General features: G+C 36.7%; 1 protein-coding gene and 1 pseudogene across 1 annotated transcript; one reads left to right on the top strand and one right to left on the bottom strand.

Annotated features, from left to right (window-relative positions):
• Positions 1-274: 274 nt before the first annotated feature.
• Positions 275-12,274, bottom strand: EQTN (equatorin). Its single transcript, XM_072731904.1, has 8 exons — positions 12,151-12,274; positions 8,764-8,850; positions 6,663-6,752; positions 5,623-5,778; positions 5,282-5,332; positions 3,963-4,028; positions 1,024-1,177; positions 275-557 (listed from the first exon to the last, which is right to left on the bottom strand). Exons 1-8 carry the CDS (start codon positions 12,272-12,274, stop codon positions 275-277), a joined length of 1,011 nt encoding a protein of 336 aa, XP_072588005.1.
• A 2,978-nt stretch (positions 12,275-15,252) lies between these two features.
• On the top strand, positions 15,253-18,093 carry LOC112927596 (proteasome assembly chaperone 2 pseudogene; annotated as a pseudogene).
• Positions 18,094-23,551: the final 5,458 nt, after the last annotated feature.

Below are 23,551 nucleotides of genomic sequence, written 5' to 3'. Positions count from 1 at the left end.
GATAGGTACCTAAATGTCCTCATTTTAAAGCAAACCAGTCTAGAGTGAATACTTTTCATAAGTCACTGTCCAGGATCATTTTTACTAGATGAGTTTTCCACACCTTATTTTCTTGTATTTTTTCCATTATATAATTTTTATGGTTGACAGAATTTTATTGAATACATCCTCCTTTTCAGACACTAGAAATTTTAAATTTCTCAGTAGAGTTTCCACATCATGACCTTAATGGGAGTCACAAGAAACTTCTTTTCTGACAAAAATGTAAAGTTGTCTATTCATCAGTGGGAATTTCTTCGCTTGGCTCTTCACTCTGAATTAAATCTGATTCATCATTCACGCCTGTATCATCTGAGGCTGTAGATACCATGTCTGTTGTTTTAGATTTTGACATTGTGTCTGATTTTCTCAGTTCGGAAGAAGCGGTGCCCCAAAACGTGCTGCTCTCAGCACTCTTAGAAAAAGATGTGTCTGATACACCTTCTGATGGATGAAAATAAGACAGAGTTGCTAGCTCTGGGTTGACAGGGTATTGCTCCTGACATCTCTCTTTATAACTGAAAAAGAAAACATGTATCAAGAATTGTTTTTAATTGTATACACTTGCAGCTCAACTCAATTTAGAAAAGCATCGCAAAATTAAAATATTAATTCTGTCCAGTTACTTGGTATAACACTATATAAATAAAGACAAGTGTTAGACTCTAAGCTGTTTTGAACAGCGTTCATAGCCTTTTTGTTCTAAGGCTAGCAAAAAAGAATGCATATTTAGATTCTCTATATCCTTTCCTGTCAAATAGTGTTATTTTATTTTATTTTTTTAGCTCTAAGTGACTATTTAAAATGCTGGGGGAAAATTCTCCCTGAGAGATGGCCCCATGCTCCTTTCTGAAGAAGGGAGATGGCACCTAACTCAGTACCTTATACATTTGCGAGACACATTTCCTAAACAGTCAACTAAAGAGGAGGGTGAGAACTTCATATCATGCATGTTCCAAAGACTCCAGAGGTCTGCAGACTTACCTAATTGTCTTCACTTTGTACAGCATGGCACCACAGACTGCCAAGAGGATGACAAAAATGAGGAGGGTCATCAATGAGATGCCCAGCATTAATTTTAACTTGATATCCTGTAGCTTGTTCAGGTCGTCTTCATTAGTAGTATTCCAATCAGACACTGAGAGGAAAGAAAGAAAATGCAATGGAAAACGGTAACTGTGTCCAGCATGTTTTCCTGGAGAAGTAAAGAGAGCAAAGCAACTGCAGTGAAGCCTTCACCATCCAGAGTATGCATTGCTCACTCTTACTTGTCTCATGCAATGCAAAGACTATAGGCCATTCCCTAGGGCTAAGTACGCTTCACTTGTTTTGTTTAACTGCCACAATAGTCCTGGAGGAGCTGTTCTAGCTTCATGTTACAGGTCACAGACATTTATGAATTTGCCCATGGCACATAGTGAATAAGTGGCAAAATCTGGTTTCAAACCCAGGTTACCAGATGTGAAAATGTGTCTATAGCAATCTTCGTTTCTAATAAAGACCATTTCGAGACTCTGAGGAGATGACTATTAAGACATGACAAACTTACCGGGGGTTTGTCCTTCAGAAGAGAAAGTTACTGTTTTATTATTGGGACCTGCATTAATTTTCCTCTGATGTTAAAAGGATGGTGTACTAGATGCTTTCTCCATGAGGTTTAAGAATTGAATTTGTCATTTTATTACTGAGATCACATCTAGTGTATTTGATTTTAAAAAAGAAATGAAAACCTACTTCCTTCTAAAGTAACTTCGATAATAAAAATCATGTCCAGATCCAGAGATGTTGAAGGTCTTTTTACTGAATCTATTAATGAAAAAAAAATCTTTACTGCCAAATTTTATGTTTTCTTGAATTTATGTCTTACTTAATAGAAATTTATTTAATGGTAACTTTAAATGGCCATGTTGATATTTCTCTCTTCCCCCAACTTTCTTCCACCCAAAAGTTCCAAAGGATTTCATTCTTTCCTAAGGTATGGTATTTTGGGGATAAGCAGTGATGAGCTCCCGTATGTGTATTCTCAGATTTTCCATGATTGTCAAAGTGGGAGCTTAGACCACAAAGAGTGAAATGTATACAGCTATGAGAGACTGTTATCTTGACTTTGAGGCTAATTCCTTGGGGAATAATCAAACAAAAATTTTAAAAGGGGCTGTGCTCCTGAATTGCTCTGCTACTCCTAAAAGGGTTTTTATAAGGAGGTGTGCTTGTAGTATATTTTGTTTTTTTCAAGGTGGTGTTCAAAACAGGAGAAGGGTTTGGAATTCCCAACCACTGGAAATCATGAGCAAGCTAATTACAAGCTTGGGCAAGTTTTCTAAGCCTCAGTTCCCTCATCTGAAAAATGGAAACAATCTCAGCTTCAGGGAGTTGCTATGAGGACTGACAAATAATGTATATAAAGCACCTAGCATATAATGTGTGCTCCATACATAATAGAAAATCAATCATGCTCAATTTAATTACTTGGAAAGACAGAATATTTCTGTCTAGAATATTTCTAGAGTAGCACTGCATTTGTCATTCCTACATATAACTTTTCTAAAGAAAGACTCACTTTATTTTCTTAAAACCCTGCAAGGCAAATGGCTTTATTTGTCAAATAATCCAACACAGAATAGAGGTGTCAGGCCTTAGATGTATTACCAGATGCTATTTTTTTCCCCTATGGTTTATATGTAGGACAGAGGTTTTGGATTAATTAATATTAATTAATATGGTGTCTTGTTGAGAAATTTTCTATTGCAATCAGGAATTCTCTTACTCATATGACTACAATCCATGAATGAAAATTGCCAAAAACCGCATTCAGCAGCAGGAATTCTCTCATTCATTGGTGATGGGCATACAAAATGGTACAGCCACTTTGGAAGTCAGTGTGGAAATTTCTTACAAAGCTAAACATAGTTGTTTTTTTTTTTTACCTACAGTCCAGCAATCACAATTCTTGTTTTTTACCCAAATGAGTTGAAAATTTGCGTCCACACAAAAACCTACACATGAATGTTTATAGCAGCAGCTTTATTCATTATTGCCAAAAAACTGAAATAAAGATGTCCTTCAGTAGGTGAAAGGATAAATTGGTGTATCCACACAATGAACTGCTATTCAGTGATAAAAAGAAATGAACCGTCAAGCCACGAGAATACATGGAGGACTCTTAAATGCATATTACTGAGCGAAAGACGCCAGGGTGCAAGTCTATGTGCTGTACATCTCCAACTATATGACATTCTGGAAAAAGCAAAACTATAGTGATGATGGAAAGATCCATGGTTGCTGGGGCTCAGGGAGAGAAGAGGTGAATGGTTGGAGCACAGGGGGTTTTTAGGGCAGTGAAACTATTCTGATTGTGGTGGTGGACACATGACATTATGCATTTGTCAAAACACAGACCTATACAGTGGACCCTGTATGTAAACTATGGACCCTAATGTAAAGTGGACCCTAATGTAAACTATGGACTTTAGTTAAAAATAACGTATCAATATTAGCTCATCAATTGTAAAATACATACCAAACCGATGCAGAATGATCATAGGAGAAACTGAGCAGGGGAATATAGGAGAACTCTTTGTACTTTCTGCTTATTTTTTTTCTCTAAGCCTAAAACTGCTCTAAAAAAAAAAACTGTTCTATATATGATTCACTTGCCTCTTCCTCTGTTTGGTTTATCTGTTTTAGGAATAGAAGTCACAAAACCAGAAAATGAAAATAGCGCTCTGCAATATGGTAAGTGGAGAATAATGCTTAGAGGCAATCACTTTTGAAAACAGCAGATGTCTTCTCTGATGTTAGCCACCACACTACCCTTTTATATACACTACACTAGGGAAGCCAGTATCGCCACACAGTGAAGTCACACCTGAAACGTGTGCCAGCACTTATGCATCCATTTAACTGAAGAATTTTGTTCTTACTTGGAATTGGGCGAAATAATTGATCTTTTTCTTCAATCTCCTCAGCTGTTGGTGTTGCACTTAAAGCTGTTAAGACAATAAATTGGTGTTATGGTATACAAAATTCACTTACTAAAATTACTGGGTGTGTGTTTAATGTAGAGAGTTTATTCTTATTATTCAATGACAGTTTATGTTCCATAAAGTCCCGTGAACACTGACTTAGTGAATACTGAATTGCTTCTCCTGGGGATATGCAAGTTTAGGTTCCTGAGAATCTCTGGTCACAATTTTTTCAACCAATCAATACATAACTTGTTTTATATGTGTTTCTGTTTAAAGATGCTTTATTTAATATACATTGCTGATTCACTGACATTAAATTCATGATTAATGGCAGTAGAATTCAAGCCTAAACAAGTTTATCTGACATGTATTTTTCTCCATAAGGTTTATCACAGCCTGCCTGTGCTTGGGAACACTAACCAGCATCCTAAAACTCCTGTTGGGGGCCATTTTAATTAGCAAAATCACTGACTGAAAGCACAAAAATGCAAAACACGTAGCACTAAATCAACCACAAAAAGGACACTTAATTATAGTCTCAGAGTTGCAAAAGAAAGGCAGTGTCGCCTTGTTCTACCTCCAATGGGAACACGAGTGTCAGGCAATTAAAATTTTTTGCTGCTTTGTGCATGTCTGGAAATGACAGTGAAAGTGATTTGGGGGGTTACAGACATATTTTAGATGTAGGTAAATTCATGTATACAAAATTTGCAAATAATGAGGACCACCTGAATGTGGTATATATTTTGTGTTTACAATGCATGCATAGATGTGTGTGCTACATGAATTACATTTATGCATGTATGCATGTACATGGACATTTAAACATGCATATGTATAACATGCACATTACATTTAAACATGTATGCTTATGTGTTTATGATATATGCTTTACTTTTATGCATGTATATATTGTTATATACTTTGCATTTAGTTACATATCTCCATGTGCTTACGTGCATACTGTTCCAAACACAAAGAGGAACTACATTGAGCAAGAGCCTTCTTTAAAATTTTTAATCATAAATAAACTGAATGACAAGACTGCAACATTTATAGGAGCATAAACTTTGGGGGAAGAGAATCAGAAAATATGTGACACAATCAGCTTTTGTGGGTTTGTTTTGCATTTGCTATCACATGTGATAATGGCAGCAAAAATGTTGACTCATTAATTCTTAATATCAGAACTATTTACTCTGAGCTTGGCTTTCTTACATAAGACTTTAGAAAACCAAAACATTTTCCCAGGTACCTAACTACTATGAGTTTACCTTTAGCCAACATTGTCCAAAATGCAGGCTCATTTGGACCCTTGGTTCGTTCTGTTTAAAAAACAAAATAGAACAGAATAACTAAGTAAGGCAAGTTCGCTTTACTAAATTTGTGATAGAACATTTATTCGCTTGTTAGTCACGTAACAGTTAAACCTTGAGCTTCTACCACGTTCCAGACTCTGTGGTTGGCATTAAAGTTCAGAAATGAACAAGACACAAGCCTAATACTGAAGGAATACAAGCTCAGTTTGGGAGGCAGATGAAAATCATCAATTATGCTGCAGGACAATGGAGGCTTCCATAGAAATGCACAGGTGGTGTGTGCAGAGAGACCTAACTCCAGTCGCAAAGGCCAGAAACCCTTCGAAAGGGAGGTGATGCTCCAATATAGTCTTCGAAGACTTGAAATTGTTTGCCAGGCAAACGAGGCAAGAGTGCGATCATTCCACTGCAAGCAAACTCAATCATGAGCAGATTTGGTGAGTTCTGAAAGCCTCAGAAAGAAGAGTGAAAAATGTGGATGGGAAATGTGACTAGAAATGAAACTTGAACATTTCTCAATGGGCACATTATTTCATATTTAAATGCCTGGTTAAGAAATTAGAACATGACTCAAGCCCAGTAGTAAATTACTAAAGATATATAAGAAAGAACCACCATCAGGATAATGAGATTTCTATTTTTAAATATATTGAAAAAGTAACTAAGATTTGTGTCTGTTTTAGTAGTGCTAAAGATGCAAACTAATTCACAGTAACCATGTGAGAAACACACTTGGATTGCATGAACTGGAGAAAATAGGGTTTCATGTAACGACAGGTATATTGTCTTCAATTAGACCACTCATTCAATTAGACCACTCGTTCAAGACCTTAGAGGAGAGCCATCCAGGGTTGTTACGGTTATATAAATATTTTATAAGGAACAATATTCTTGGCAGGAAAGTGAAATGATGATTTTGATTTTGAAACCTGTCACTACCAAATCCCCCCAACCCGCAGTACTTTTAGGAAACACTAACCATTGATTCTAATTAGAGATAAATTTATTCCTCAAGATGATAGAAATTTTTACATTATTTTAAAATCATATTAATATATATTAAAATATATTTATCTATTTAACATAAATATAAATGTAATACATTTTATTAAAATAAATTTTATTTTAAAAAGAGCTCACATTCTATCCCTTGTTGGGTAAATCTATAAATTGACTCAGATTTTCACCGTTTAAAAGATTTTAGTGACTTTAGATTGTAGCTTTATAAATTCTTTAAGCATGTTATTACTTTATGAAGTGCCCAGAGTAGTGAAATTTAAATTAAATCATATAATAATATGCTCCAGGTATGACTACAGTGTAGAAACTTTAATACTTCGATTTCTTTCCCCAAAGTCTTCTCTAGAATTTTCTTCACTGGTGCCTTTTCCAGGAAGTGATGTAGTTGTTTCATTGATGAGTTTATCTGCAAAAAGGGATAAGAGATTATCAGCATATACAAATATGGACAGCATCTGTAATTAGGCATTTTTTAAGCTAAAAAAAATGTAATAAAGAAAAAAAAAGAGAAAGGTGCTGACATTTTCCTGAGATATAATGAAGAAGGGGAAAGAAGAAGACATAGAAGAATAAAGTTTTAAAATAATGGGTTGCCTAAGAGGGGATTAATACATCTATAATTTGCAAGAGATAGGAAAAGGTGGGGTGAGGGTGGAGGGGTGGGTGTTTATAAGCTTCCTTTAAAGGTAAAAGAGATCTATTGGGATCTGGGAATCATCTGAAGCCAATGTTCAGGGAATCATCTGAAGTGAATGAGAACATGAAAACATGAGAACGTTGGCTTCAGATGATTCTCTGAACAGGACTTGAAGTTATACTATACGCCCTGGGCAGCTAGGTTGCTGCTCAGTGTTCAGACATAGAAGAATGTGCATCAGTATCCTTGTAAATAGGATATCTGCATGTTAACTACTTAAAACAGAGTTTTGGGTATAAAGATTTAGGGCCACAATTCAAGGATTTGGGGGCCTAATCTAGTATATATCTCAGTCTATAATCTGTCCATCCTCTGGAGAAATGTCAGTAAGAGTATATTTGGGAAAAATTGTGACTGGTGACATTTCTCAGACCCTCCTATCCCACCCTCCCATGATGGCCATTTCAATTAATTTTGTTTAATATGGGAGTCAATGAAGTTCCACATGAAGTACAATCTTGTTATAGAAGAGGTTCTACAGAGAGGCAGCATGAATTCCCACTGAGCATACCAATAGCACCATGACAGGTCTCTTGGCAAGAAAGCAGTAGAAAAGAGAGTCTGTTACCAGAGTTGACATGATTCAGGCAGGACTCCAACAAAATTGGTAAATAATCCTTTAACTGTGGTATACATCCCTTATTTTTGGAGAAAAGTGTGTGGCTTTTCCCCTTGCCCTCACAGTTCTAGTGATTAAAAAAATTGTTAGTCACAATTATTCTGGAAGGTTCCATCTCCTCGAGGGGCTTGCTCCATTAGAATGTTCCTATCATATTAGCATATCTCCTTCTGTCAGAGCCCCCATTTAAAATGGCAATGATTTCTTAATCCAATCCAACTTTCTTTCACAGTACTTTGGGGACATAAATTGTGAGAATAGAAATTGATCAGATTTTAGAATTTCTTTTATGGGTCCTATGGTTCTCAATAATCCATCTATTAAGAGAATTTGAGCTACCCAGTTCTTTGAAGACCTGGCTCTCTGTTTCTTTTCTCAAACAAGATGTTTGCTGTGTACAAGCAAAATTCCCATGAGTGATTTGTTTAACATATGCCCTTGAAATTTCCCTCACTTATGTCCCAAGGTTTGAAATTGCTCAAAATATTCCATCATTGTCAAATAACTTTATTAATTATTAGGTATTACTGAGTCTGACTCCTCCTAATTGAAGCTGCTAAAGCCAGAAACATTCTTTCTTCCCTATTTAAATTTATCCTCTTTTCCTTGTTTTCTGTTTTATGCTTGTGTGTTTCTTAGATATGAGCTGTTGACACTTCATAGTGAAAGATATGCATATGTACTTTGGAGACTTTTAATGGTCTCCAAAGTCACATGCTGGCAACAGTTTTATCTAGCAAATTATGTTTCATGGAAAGATGTAAAAAGGAAATAAGAACATTTGAAGTTGAAGGTATAGGCAGAAAGGAGAAAGATGTAGGTTTAAGAAAGACATGCAATTTGCTGGAAGCCTAAATGTGGTCATTATTTTTCTTTCCATGAAAACCAAAAATGTGATGCTAAGAAACTTAAGAACATCCTTTGAGTTCCAACTTTATTAGTGCAAGGACATGGAATCTCCTTATTTAGGAACTAAGATTTCCTGACATTAACTTCTCTAAGACTTTTTTCCTACATAACGCTCTCTAGTGCTGTTTTGAAATCTTGCTTTAAGGACTTTTCATATTTGCAACAGTGACTTCCAATACTTTCAGTACTTACAATTTCTTAGAGCAAATTGCAAATCAGTTGTTGCTCTCACGGATATTTCAGACTGGCTGCCATTTGGATTTTGCGTCGTGAACATATCTAAAAACACAAGATCAAATGTTTTCAGCAACTGGCTAAATTACTTCTTGTTCCTTTAAGGTTTTCCTCCTCTGATTTTTTTTTTTCTTACAGCATAGGCACAGACTAATTTGGGGAAAGGATAATAAAGTATTTGAGACATTCTTCAGCTACAAATTAAAGAAACGGGGAAATGTTTAAAAATAAAATTCATGGGGAAAAAGCAAATTGGTATCCTTATGCTAAATAACATTCTGAGAGGAAATTATAAAGGAAACTACAACAAGTGCTGAAGTAGATTTGTAGATGTATAATATCACTCTATTGACATAATCAAAAGCCAAATAAGAGGCATTTGCTTGCCTCTGAACCTTCTGTTAAACTATGGAACAGTTTAAATAGCATATATTTCAATAACAATAACAATCAAGGTGTCATATACATTCACATTTACATATGCCCATAAACAATCTTACTCTTAAGAGTGGTCAGTGGAGTTGGTTGTAATTCAAAACTAGTGGATATATCCACCTAACCAGAGTGAAGTAAATTGGATCAATATGGCAGACTAACATATTGATGTATGAAAATATACATGTCTCCTCTTCCCAAAATCTCATGAAATGACAGAAAATTTTATACATTCATAATAGCATATGTGTGTTTAATACATACATATATATACATTCGATCATCTTACCACGCAGGCACATGCATGCACACACAAACTGTGCCATTAATGTATCATGATTTTTGAGGAATTTCTCAGAAATTCCTCATGGAGAAATATAACAAAAGGAAACCAAAGTCCAACATGCATGTTATGAGTTATGAAAGCATAAAAATATAAAATACGCTGTGGCATTTTTCTAGGGAAGATGGATCAAAGAAATAATTGAAAGGTAAAAACAGCCAATTTCAAATGAGAATTTAGATTATGTTAAATGAGTTTCACATGAATAGGGAATTGGTGTTAGACATTTGGCGAACTTCCTTAAAAAACAAAGTTTTATGCCTAATTTATGCCATATACAATAACTGGATTTAAGACCTAAGCATTAAAAACAAAAATATGAAATTATTTGAAAAAAATAGGAAAATAATTTAATTTCTTCTATTAAATAAGGCCTACCTAACCAACATATAAAATGCAGAAATTATTTAAAAATTAATCAACAATTGATATTAGAAAATTAAAACTTTTCTCTGTGATTAAGATACCTAAACAGGTTTAAAAATAAGCAACAGCCTGGGAAAAAATACTTGTTAACTTTTACTATAGGAGAAAGGTTAATACACTAAACATAAAAAAAACTCCTACCAATAAACACAATCTGATAGAAAAATGGGCCATGGATATGAATAGGCAAATCACAGAAGTAGAAATAAAAATACCCAATAAATACAGAGAAAAATACTCAACTTCGTAAGTAATGCAAATGAAAACAGTAGTGGAAATTTCTCACTATATTCACAAATGCGATTAACAATATTAATTGTATTTGAGATTATGGAGCATTCTTGGAGGATGTAAATTGGTAGATACTTTTTGGAGGGCAATCTGCTGGTATTTTTAAAGATTTACTCTTTATTCAGCAATGCCCAGTACTCGGTATCCATCCAAAGAGAGATACACCCAACTGTATATGAGAAGGATGTAAAGGGGAAAAACTGCATATAATCTAATTCTTTAAAAAAGATAGTGGATAAATTATGGGACATCATTTTATGGAATATTAGGTATCCACTAAGAATAATGAGGCAGATATGAAAAGAGTTCCAGAGTCGTTAAATGAGAAAAGTAAGTCATAATACAATTTTTAAAGACAATCCCATTTGTGTTTTGTATATAATGTGTGTGCTAAAAGGATTTTTTTCTTTAATCAAAGTAATCATCAGGCTCTTGGTCTATTTACCCATCACGAAAAGGAAATGATTGCACCATTTGCACACCATAGGAGGCAGCCTGGTGATGGGTAGGTTAGATACCACTCCTGACTCTGGTTTTGGTAGCTATGAAGACTGGCAATTGACCCCTCTGAGCATCAGGTGTTTTTTTCACCTACAAAAGAAGGATATTGATTCATAAAAGAGAAAACAGGAATACAACTTATGCATTTTGTTATCAAAGTACTTGAGTGTGTATATATATACACACATATATGTACATATATATATCTTGATTGTATTTCTATTTTCCTTTTGCTTAATACTAATAAGGATCCAAGATGAATAGATTTAATCTTAAATTTGTTTTTATTTTAACAAGAGTTTCTTATGAACTCTTCCCTTTATAGAATGGTGGGCCTTATAAAGATATGGAAAGAAAGCCCATTGTGAGTAATGATGAATAAACTGAAGTTTGATGGACCTTCCAAACATCTTAAAGTCATCTGGTTATGGGTTGAATTTTGTGCCCCCCCCCCCCCCCCGCAAAGATAGTTGAAGTCCTAATGCCCAGCATGTCAGAATGCAACCTAATTTCAAAATAGGGTTATTGATTAATTAATTAGTCAATATGGACTCACAGTGGAGTATAGTGGGCTCCTAAACTGATATGATGTTCTTATAAGAAGAGGGAATGAGGCAGCCCAGGTGGCTTAGCGGTTTAGCGCCACCTTCCGCCCAGGGCATGATCCTGGAGACTGGGATCAAGTCCAGCGTCGGGCTCCCTGTATCGAGCCTACTTCTCCCTCTGCCTGTGTCTCTGCCTCTTTCTCTCTCTCTCTCTGTTTCTCTCATGAATAAATAAACTTAAAAAAAAAGAAGAAGAAGAAGAAGAAGAGGGAATGGACACAAAGGTATAAGCCTTGTGCTACAAGCCAAGGACTGCCTGGGGCTACTGAAAGCTGGAAGAAGCAAGGAATAATTCTCCCGTAGAGGCTTTGGAGAGAGCATGGCAATGATCAAAACTTTGATTTTGGGTTTCTGGCTTCCAGAACTGTGAAAGAATACATTTCTGTTGCTTTGAGCCACCAACTTTATGGTACTTTGTTTCAGCAGCCGTGGGAAGCTGATAGCTACCTCCAAATTTTGGTTAGCTCACCATAGAATTAGATCAATTTCAAATCACCATAATGCCATGATAAACTCTGTAATTTATAGGAAATTACCAAAAGAACCTCGCTAAACTTCATAGCATTTCATGAAAAAACACTGTAGAAAATAAGAATTTCATTTTACACATGAAATGTTTATAAGGTAAATAAGAACTTAAGAAGTAGGAAATAAAATGATTATAGAATTTTTTAAGAGTTAAAATAAATCAAACCCATATAACCAGCTTTTATATATGTGTCACTATTAACTTTAAAGACTTACATTCTTTTATATCTTTATAATGATCGCCAGTTTTCTCATTAGCAGGAGTATTCTCCTTAATTTCCGGTTCCGTTTTATATTCCTTTCCAGAGTCAGGCATCCACATATCATCTGCAAAATTCATGTACAGAAATATGTTGAGTTCTTTTACTACTTTCTTTTTTTTAGCTGCATTTTTCCACAAAGGATTTGAGGCAGAGATTTAAAACGTAAATTATGCCATATTTCCAATAATAAACTTTGTATCATCCTATAGAAAACTCACATACCAGTTTTCTAGGGTAATGGGTCATTTTTCTTATCTGCTATTTCTGTAAAATCTATAAATGCTTACTCACCATTAAAAGAAGTCCCATTGAGGTTCTGTAAAGAAAGAACCTCATATACAAAAATAAAAAACATAAAATTCATAAGGAAAATGATGTGATTTATCCAGCAATCTACTGCTTCTCCTGAGAGTTTCATTTCTGTTGCCCAGTAGATCCTATAACTAGGTAAGACATTATGATGTCACTGCCACATGGAGGCCAGAATGCTAGGGAGGAGTTTCCAAAAGCTTTGTGACTAAATCTGACATCTATTTTGTCTTTGATACTATGATGATTTCTAGTTTTAAAAATAAACCATTATAAGCTTTTCTTTGAAAATTAGGAAATATATTTTCATGAAATAATGTGAATTATTAGTCACCAGATATTACTTTATTTCTTTTTTTAAAGATTTTATTTATTCAAGAGAGAGACACAGAGAGAAAGGCAGAGTCATAGAGGGAGAAGCAGGCTCCCTGTGGGGAGTCTGATGCAGGACTTGATCCCAGGACCCTGAAATCACACTCTGAGCCAAAGGCGGATGCTCAACCACTGAGCCACCCAGGCATCCCATTTTCTTTTCCTTTTTTTTTCTTTTTTTAAAGTTAAATTCACTTAGCCAACATGTAATAGATACTTAGTTTCAGATGTAGTATTCAATAATTTATCAGTTACATATAACACCGAGTGCTCATCCCATCAGGTGCCCTCATTAATGCCCATCACCCAGTTACCCCATCCCCCATCCATCTTCCCTCCAGCAACCCTCAATTTGTTTCCTATAGTTAAGAGTTTCTTATGGTTTTACTCCCTCTCTGATGACTTCCTATTCAATTTTCCCTCCCTTTCCCTATGATCCTCTGAGCTGTTTCCTATATTCCACATATGTGTGAAAGCATAAGATAATAGTCTTTCTCCGAATGACTTATTTCACTTAGCATACTTCCAGTTCCATCCATGTCAATGCAAATGATGAGTTCATCCTTTCTAATGACTAATATTCTGTTGTATGTATATACCACATCTTCTTTATCCATTCATCTGTTGATGGACATCCAGGTTCTTTCTAAAGTTTGGCTATTTTGGACATGGCTACTATAAACATTGGGGTGCAGGTACCCCTTTGAATCACTACATTTGTATCTTTGAGGTAAATGCCTAGTAGTGCAGTTGCTGGGTCATAGTAGCTCTATTTCTAACTTCTTGAGGAATTACCATATTGTTTTCCAGGGTGGCTATACCAGATTGAATTCCCAGCAACAGTGTAAGAGGGTTCCCTTTCTCCACATCCTTGCGACATTTGTTGTTTCCTGTCTTGTTAACTTTAGCCAATCTGACTGGTGTAAGGTGGTTATCTCATTGTGGTTTTGATTTGTATTTCCCTGATGCTGAGTGATGTGGAGTATTTTTTCAAGTGTCTATTGGCCATGTATATGGAGAAATGTCTGTTTATGTCTTCTGCCCATTTCTTGAGTGGATTATTAGGTTTTTGGTTGTTGAGTTTGATAAATTCTTCGTAGATCTTGAATATTAGCCCTTTATCTGATAAGACGTTTGCAAATATCTTCTCCCGTTCTGTAAGTCCCCTTTTAGTTTTGTTGACTGTTTCTTTTGCGGTGCAGAAGCTTTTTATCTTGAGGAAGTCCCAATAGTTCATTTTTGCTTTTGTTTCTCTTGCTTTTGGACATGTGTCTAACAAGAAGTTGCTATAGCCAAGGTCAAAGAGGTTGCTGCCTGTGTTGTCCTCTAGGATTTTGATGGTTTCCTGTCCCGCATTTAGGTTTTTCATCCATTTTGAGTTTCTCTTTGTGTATGGTATAAGAAAATGGTCCAGTGTCATTCTTCTACATGTGGCTGTCCAATTTTCTCAGCACCATTTATCGAAGATACTATCTTTTCTCCATTAGATATTTTTTTCCTGCTTTGTCAAAGATTAGTTGACCACAGAAATGAAGGTCCATTTCTGGGTTCTCTATTATGTTCCATTGATCTATGTGTCTGTTTTTGTGCCAGTATCATAGTGTCTTGATGATCACAGCTTTGTAATACAGCTTGAAGTCAGGCATTATGATGCCCCCAGCTTTGGTTTTCTTTTTCAACATTCTTCCGGCTTTTCTGGTTACATACAAATTTTTGATTATTTGTTCCAGCTTTGTGAAAAATGTTGATGGTATTTTGATAGAGATTGCATTGAATATGTAGATTGCTCTGGGCAGCATAGACATTTTTAACAATACTTATTCTTTCAATCCATGGGCATGGAATGTTTTTTCCATTTCTTTGTGTCTTCCTCAATTTCCTTCATAAGTGTTTTGTAGTTTTTAGAGTACAGATCCTTTACCTCTTTGGTTAGGTTTATTCCTAGGTACCTTATGGTTTTGGGTGCAGTTGTAAATGGGATTAATTCCTTGATTTCTCTTTCTGCTGCTTCATTACTGGTATATAGAAATGCAACAGATTTTTTTAAAAGAAGAAAGAAATGCAACAGATTTCCTGTACACTGATTTTGTATTCTGCAACTTTACTGAATTTGTGTAACAGTTCTAACAATTTTTTGGTGGTCTTTTGGGTTTTCTATATAGAGTATCATGTCATCTGCAAATAGTGAAATTTTGATTTCTTCCTCGTCAATTTGGATTCCCATTACTTCTTTTTGTTGTCTGATGGGCTAGGCTTCCAGTACTATGTTAAATAACAGAGGTGAGAGTGGACATCCTTGTCTTTTTCCGACCAGAGAGGAAAAGCTCTCAGTTTTTGCCCATTGAGGATCATATTAGCTTTGGGTTTTTGGTATATGGCCCTAAATATTGAGGTATGTTCCCTCTAACCCTTCTACATTGTTGAGGGTTTTTATCATGAATGGATGTTATGCTTTGTCAAATGCTTTTTCTACATCTGTGGAAAGGATAATATGGTTCTTATCCTTTCTTTTATTAATGCAGTGTATCACGTTTACTGATTTGTAAATATTGAATCACCCTTGCAACCCAGGAATAAATCCCACTTGATTATGGTGAATGATTTTTTTTAATGTACTGTTGGATTCGATTTGCTAGTATTTTATTGATAATTTTTACATCCATGTCCATCAGAGATATTGGCCTATAGTTCTCTTTTTTAGTGGAGTCTTTGTTTGGTTTTGGTCTCAGGATAATGCTGGTCTCATAGAATGAATTTGGAAGTTTTCCTTCCTTTTCTCTCTTTTTGTAACAGTCTGAGAAGAAATTCTTTAAATGTTTGGTAGAATTCAACTGTGAAGCCATCTGGCTCTGGACTTCTTTTTGTTGGGAGATTTTTTATTATTGGTTCATTTTGTGAGTTATTGGTCTGTTCACATTTTCTATTTCATTCTGTTTCAGTTCTGGTAGTTTATATGTTGCTAGGAATTTATCCACTACTTTCAGGTTGTCCAATTTGTTGGCATATAGTTTTTCATAATATCCTCTTATAATTGTTTATATTTCTGTGGCATTGGTTGTTATTTCTCCTCTTTCATTTTTGAGTTTATCTATTTGGGTCTTTCCCCCCACCCCCACCCCCTTTTTTTTTGATAAGTCTGGCTAGGGGTTTATCACTTTTATTATTTTTTTCAAAGAACCAGTTCCTGGTTTCATCGATCTGTTTCATTGTTTTGTTTGTTTTAGTTTCTAAATAATTTATTTCTGCTGTAATCTTGATTATTTCCTTCCTTTTGCTGGTTTTAGATTTTGTTTGTTGTTCTCTTTCTAGCTCCTTTAGGTGTGAGGTTAGATTGTTTATTTGAGATTTTTCTTGCTTCTTGAGGTAGGCTTATATTGCTATATACTTTCCTCTTAATGACCACTTTTGTTGCATCTCAAAGATTTTGGACTGTCGTGTTTTCATTTTTGTTTTGATGTATTTTTAAATTTCTTCTTCAATTTCCTGGTTGACCCATTCATTCTTTAGTAGCACATTAACTTCCATGTATTTGTGGACTTTCCAATTTTTTTCTTATTGTTGACTTCAAGTTTCATAGAGTTGTAATCAGAAAGTATGCATAATAAAATCTCAATCTCTTTGTACTTGTTGAAGCCTGATTTGTGACCTGGATGTATTCTGGAGAATGTCCCCTGTGCACTTGAAAAGAATGTGTATTCTGCTGTTTTAGAATGAAACATTCTGAATATATCTGTTAAGTCCATCTGGTCTGGTGTGTTATTCAAAGCCATTGTTTCCTTATTGATTTTCTGTTTAGATGATCTTTCTATTGATATAAGTGGGATGTTAATGTCACCTACTATTATTGTATTACTAGCAACGACTTCCATTCTGTTTATTATTATTTTATATATTCGAGTGCTCCCATATTGGGGCCATGAATATTTATAATTGTTAGATCTTCTTGTTGAATAGTCTTCTTTATTATGATATAGTGCTCTTCTTCATTTCTTGTTATGGCTTTTGGCTTAAAATCCAGTTTGATATAAGTATGACTACTCTGGCTCTCTTTTGATGTCCATTTGTATGATAAATGTTTCTTTATCCCCTCAGTTTTAGTCTGCAGGTATCTTTAGGTCTAAAATGAGTCTCTTGTAGGCAACATATAAATGGATCTTGCATTTTTACCCATTCTGACACTCTGTGTATTTTGATTGGAGCATTTAGTCCATTCACATTTAGAATAATTATTGATAGATATGTATTTAGTAGCATTTTATTACTTTTTTTTTCACTGTCTCTAGAGACTTTCTCTATTCTTTTCTTGTCTTTGTCACTTTTAGTCTTTCCCTTCTACTCAAAGCATCTCTTTTTGGCTTGTGGTTTTGCCTTCACACGTCTCATCTCTCCCAGGGCAGCACTTATCCCTTCCTCCCACCTCAGTATGACCATATTTGTTCCCTGTAGAGAGTTGGTCCTGACCTCATGGGTTTTACCTTTCTAATGCCAGCAGTATCTGCTGGAAATGTTGGCCAGCTTACAATAGATTTGATTATTTCTACACTGGATATGTGTAAGATTGGTTACTTCTGACTTGTGTCAATGGTTGGAAACAATCCATATGCAACTGCAGAAAAAAACTCAACAGAACTCAGTATAATGCTGAAGTCTATTGCCTTCAAAGAAACTAGTGGCTCTTCAGTTAAGATCCATTTTTATTAAGTATAAATCAAAACCATTCTATTAAATACTGCTTTACTGGATGAAAAGTAGTAACTAACTGTGCTAAAGTTATGATCTTTCAAGCAGTCATTCACATTACCATAATGATCTATAGCTTCGCTAACTCCCTTCAGATACATACTTAAACTTTTCATGCAGAAAAATGTTAAAAGAAAATAGTCTTAACTGGGAAGAAATGGAAAAAAAAATCCATGAAATAGATGATTCCAAGTTTTGTATCTATATTCCTGGAAGAAATATTATAAAAACACTGTATGAGGAATGGTGTTCTAAAGAAATCTCAGTGACAGTTCTGCTGAAATTTGTTTCAGAAGGAGGCAATATCCCAGATGCATTAGATCTTGTTAAGTATCCTAATGAATGGCTTCAGATAAGCAAACCATGTGTTCAACGTGATGACCCCACAGCATCTGCCTTGTAGTGGAAAATGCCACATTCATGCAGATTACTCTTTGGCAATGGTCTTTCTCCTGTGCTTTTTAAATTTTTTTGAAGTTTTATACTGTATGTCCAAAGATGTTTTTTACCAACACAACTGTTAAACAACTCTATAAGAAGTTATATTATCTGAGGATATGTTAGGAAATAAATCTTTACTTTTCACAGAAAATCTCAAGGAAAATGGATTAACAAAAAGTTGCTTTGCCATCTTTTCACTCTATACAACAAATGTAAATTTAGTACAATGAAATATTTTTTAAGTAAAAAGAAAGAGTCCCTTTAATATTTCTTGCAGAGCTGGTTTGTAGTGGTCATGAACTCCTTTTAGTTTTTGTCTGGGAAACTCTCTCTCCTGTTCTGAATAATAACTTTGTTGGATAGAGTATTCTTGGCTGCAGATTTTTCTCATTCAGCACATTGAATATATCATCCTATACTCTTCTGACTTGCAGAGTTTCTGTTGAGAGATCTGCAGCTAGCCTTGTGGGCTTTCCCTTATAAGTTAGGGACTTCTTTTGCTGCTTTTAGGATTTTTTTTTATCACTGTATTTTACATATTGAGTTACAATATATCTTGGTGTTGGCCAGCTTTTGTTCATTTTGATTGGTGTTTGCCTCCTGGATCTGGATGTCTGTTTCTTTCCTCAGAATTGGGAAATTTTCAGCTATTACTTCCTCAGATAAATTTTATTCCCCCTTTCTTCTTCTTCTTCTTCTTCTTCTTCTTCTTCTTCTTCTTCTTCTTCTTCTTCTTCTTCTTCTTCTTCTTTCTTCTTTTTTCTCCTTCTCCTTCATCTCCTTCTCCTCCTCCTTCTCCTCCTCCTCCTCCTCCTCCTCCCACTCCTCCTCCTGCTTCTGCTTCTTCTGGGACTCCTAGGATACAAATGTTAATTACCTTTGATTGGAGTCACTGAGTCCCTAAATCTATTCTCATGTTGCTTAACTCTTCTTTCTTTTGTTCAGCTTCGTTATTTACCATTGTTTTGTCTTCTAGGTCACTAATTCATTTCTCTGCTTCTTCCATCCTTGTATTCATTTCATCAAGTCTGTTTCAAATCTTTGTTATTGCATTTTTCATTTCTGACTGTTTTCTAACTTTTTTTATCTCTGTGGTAAGGGCCTCCCTGAACTCTTTCATTCTTTTCCCAAGCCCAGAAAGTACCCTTACGATTGTTGCTTTAAATTCTCCATCAGGCATATCACTTTATTAGTTTTGATTAGATCTCTGGCCATGACCTTATCTTATTCTTTCATTTGATATAAATTCCCCCATCTTGGTATTTTTTTGTAAATCTCTTTCTTCTTCTGTGTGCTAGAAAACCCTGCTATGTTTCCTGATCCTGACAGTAATGGCATTTTTTTTTTTAAGATTTTATTTATTTGTTCATGAGAGACACAGAGAGAGAGAGGCAGAGACATAGGCAGAGGGAGGGGTAGGCTCCATGCAAGGAACCCGATGTGGGACTAAGATCCTGAGACTCCAGGAGCATGCCCTGGGCTGAAGGCAGATGCTTAACTGCTGAGTCACTCAGGCGTCCCCAGTAATGGCATTATGAAGAAGAGGTCATATAGTGTCCAGGCCTCACATTTCCAGGAGTGTCTCAAGTATGTGCTGCATGCACTCTGCTGCTTATTTTGACTGCTCTATCCTTCAGACTGGTCATCTGCAGAAGCTCTTGCCTGCAGTGGGGCAGTGTTTGGACCTTGGTCAGAGTGTGGGGAGTTTTAACTAGATGTACTCTGATCTGCTTGCTAAATGAGACCTGATGCTACTTTCATTAGAACTGATGCCTTGTAGAACTCTCTGGTCAGTAAATGTGGTGTGTACAGGGGTTTCTGCTGGTATCCGGGGAAGGGGCCTGCTGCACTGGGACTGAGACACACCTGCCCCAGAAAAGCAGACCCAGCAGAAGAGTGGGGGTGGGGTGGGCCTTGGCTTGAGCAGCTTAGGAAGCCAGTGTGAGTGCTGTGCTATTTACCTTAGGTGCCTCTGTGCCTATGCTGAAGGGTGGTGGAGGGAAATGGCACTGGTTGACTTTTTTTGTCCCAGGAGAGGTGACTCTTCCTATGCCACCTCTCATAGATATGACTTTACTCTGGGATTGAGCAGCACCCTCAGAGCTCTATCCCAGCCAAGCCCACTGACCTTTCTAACTCCAGTCTTCAAGCCCTGCTGATTGCAAAAACTCAGGAAAATCAGCCCCTCTTGATTTCCCAACCACTGGCATTGGGAAAGTATTTTCCTTGTGTGATCCCCTGTGTGCTCCACTCTCTTTCTCCCTTCTCTGCGACCAGGGCTCCCTCCCCTCTTCAGCACTTACCATCTGTTTCTCCCCCAAACCACATCTCTGCACCTCTTACCTTCTGCGATGTGGCCTCTTCTCTCTCTCTAGTTTTGGAATTTGTTCTGTCAGTCCTCAGACCGATTTCTTGGGTATTCTGAATGATTTGATAGTCATCTAACTGTATTTGAGGGATAAGGTGAGCCTAGAGGTATCCTTCTATGCCAACAATTAAGCTCGCCGTCCTCTAAGTTGCTATTTTAAAACTTCCATTTAACTTAAGCATAAGGAGATTGCTAATTAATGGCTATCCAACAATCCAGGAAACAGGGTGGATGCATTAGAACAGAGTGACCAGAATGTTGAGGTTGCTAAGAAAAGAGTGGAAGAATAGATTTACATTGGGGTCTAGGAGTCTAGAAATTTAACTTTTTTTTTTTTTTTTGAGAGCATGAGCGAGGGATTGGTGCAGTAGTGAGGAGAGGGAGAGAGGCTCTACATTCAGTGGAGCTCAATCTCATGACCCTCAGATCATGATCTGAACTGAAATCAAGAGTCAAACACTTAACCAACTGAGCCACCCAGGTGCCTGGAGTTTAACATCTCAAAACTGGAACAGAGCAGTGTGGTAATGAGGACATGGTTTCAGATTAATAAATTAGATTAGAGGGGAAGAGTATTGGCATTGGGATGTCAAGTAAACTGAGCAACCAAGCTGTTGGATGAAGTCTGTGTGGCCAACGAAGTTCCCAATGAGAGGAATGAGAGGAACTGTGGAGAACTGTTGCCAAAGTGTTCAGTGAATTAGGGCAGGTTTGGAGGGAGACCCAAGATAAGGATGGTGGGTGGGGCAGTAAATGTAGGGCTAAATGGTGTAAACCTTAAAGGACAGATGGTATTTGGGAGCAGGAGTCAAGATCTTGAAGCAGCAAGAATGCCAACTCCTGAAAGCTGCTGGGATGCATGGGATATATCAGAAGCACTTCTCTTCTAGAAGGCTGCGGTGAGGAGCCAGACCTCAGCTACAACGTGTGCTCTTATTGGATCTAGATCTTGCATTTGGAACTCAACATTATATTACTAGTGTTGTCATGAACTTAACATCTATATGACAAATAGTTTAGTGAATATTCATAACTGTTTTTAGTCATTTCCCTATTGTTATTTGGGTTGTTTCCAATTTTCCTTATTATAAACAATGAAGTAATGAGCATATTTGTGACGATTTTTTTCAGCATTTATGATTATTTCAGTTAGGTAGTTTCCAAAAAGTGGACTGTCTACCTTGAAGCATATGAACATTTTCCCAGCCCTTGATGCTCCTGGTTCTATCCTCATCTTGGATTTTCTCTGCTCCAGCCATGGAGTCAACCTTGGAAAATTTCATCTTTCCAAGAATTCCTGATTTCTTCAAGTAGAGACTAGTATTCACATGTCAGGATCTGGGCACTAGATGTGTTCATTGAATTGGCATGTCATTGTCAGGCCCTCTCAGTGGACAAGCAGAGAGAATATGATGTATGCCTGAGTGTATGTGTATGCAATATATATATATACATGTGCACACACACAGATGCTATTTCCCATGTGTAGGGGTGTTCACAGCAGTTCTGTCTTCAGGTTACAGTGGAGGCAGTTGCAGCAGCAATGACGAGGTGTGTGCTTGATCCCCTCTACATTGTTCTGGAGAGTCCTGCCTGCCCTCCAGGTGATGTCCTCTTACAGGTGCAGCAGGATCATGTGGAGAGCGACCAGGTATGGAAGGGCTGGGCTGCCCAAGTACATCAAGTGCCTTTAGACATTCAGGAATCCCCAGGGAAAACCATCAGTTCTGCTACCAAACGAACAAAACAGCACATAGCTATTTCAACCAACTGCATTACAATCCCACTGCATCAGCCAGTGTTCTCCCAAAGGCGTACTTTAAGTACTTTAGGTGAAGCTAGCAGACTGGTTTTTATTCTTAGGTGTACTTTCTCTATTCTTTTGGTGTTGAAATGTCCTTTCTTCTATAAAATAAAGGGTAATGATAGATGGTACCATTCATAAATCACCCTCTATTGTTTAATTTTAAACTTTCTAGCCCACAAAGTTAAAAACAAACAAATAAACAAAAAGAAACTAAGGAGGAGTGAGAGGACTGTTGGCCATCCTTTCTAACCTGTGAGAAGCCTGCCTTGGGCCTCACCAAAGAAAAGAGAGAAGTCTGTTCTGGTGGGAGTGGGCTGCCTTTGGAGGACTCTGGGGGAGACAAAGGAAGGGGCATGATCAAGTCTGGAATTTAGAACGAGCACTCTGGCTTCAGTTTATGAAAAGTGAATGGTGAGAGAAGATCCTAAAGGATGGGAAAAGCCCTCCTCTCACTTTTGTAGAGTAATTAATGGACAAGAGCCAGAAGAGCCTGAAAAAAATGCGAAGGTCAAACAGAATTGGAAATTCAGGAAAAGGGGCCTCTTTGGCTTTGAGGCTCACTTTCTAAGAAGAATTTGAGCACATCTTTTCCCTCAACTGCTAGAACTCATTTGCTGTTTTCTTTTCCCCCATAATTTCATTAAAATAAACAGTTTTCCCTTCTGGGCAATCTTTTTAAGAATGGTAGAGAAAAGAGCACAGTTTATTTTCTATTTTTAAAAAAAGTTTTTCTCTTCTGCCACTAGCCAGACTAGTCTACTTTGGCAAGCCTTCCATTGGTAATAGCTGCTTCCCCCATTCTGTATTCACATATCAATTGTATCTGAACTCTAGTAATTATCAGGTGTCTTCTCTGTATCCTTAGAGTCCCCTGTCTGGCCCCAATGCAAACCATATTTTAGCAGCTGCTGACATGACTGGTATAAGAACAAATGGTGAAGATTCTTACAGAAGTGGGGAAAATTATTCTTCTCAAAGGGCTTCTAAACCCAGAGTTTGAAAGAAAACAAAGACAGATGCGCCTAGCCAAAGCAAGGATGCTGAGGCTTTCATACTCCTGCCTCTATGAAGTCCATCTAACGATAGCACCTGTGAGTAGGTTACAAAGTTGAATGAGGCCCTCCTAAGAGTGTTGAGCCACAATAGGGGTGCAAATGTCTATTGAGTCAGATGGAACCTCCCCACAGTTTTCTAGTGTATTCCTGTTGCCGAATTTGAGGAGAAAATAGTTGCTTTTCTCTCCTTGCTATATGTTAGTCTTCCCTGAAACAAAACTGTCTTGTGGGACTACTGGCAGGTGTGAACTGTACATCAAAG

The sequence above is a fragment of the Vulpes vulpes genome, chromosome 12 (genome assembly GCF_048418805.1).
Source record: "Vulpes vulpes isolate BD-2025 chromosome 12, VulVul3, whole genome shotgun sequence".
NCBI classification, from domain to species: Eukaryota; Metazoa; Chordata; class Mammalia; order Carnivora; family Canidae; genus Vulpes; species Vulpes vulpes.
This window is presented reverse-complemented; position numbering and strand designations above follow the sequence as displayed.

Excerpts from the sequence above, each read along its gene's own strand:
- EQTN (XM_072731904.1), bottom strand. The coding sequence starts at position 12,274 with ATGAATTTTGCAGATGATATGTGGATGCCTGACTCTGGAAAGGAATAT. Across the intron at positions 4,029-5,281 it reads TTGGACAATGTTGGCTAAAG|CTTTAAGTGCAACACCAACA; the intron begins GTAAACTCATAG and ends TTGTCTTAACAG. Across the intron at positions 1,178-3,962 it reads ATTATTTCGCCCAATTCCAA|TGTCTGATTGGAATACTACT; the intron begins GTAAGAACAAAA and ends CTTTCCTCTCAG.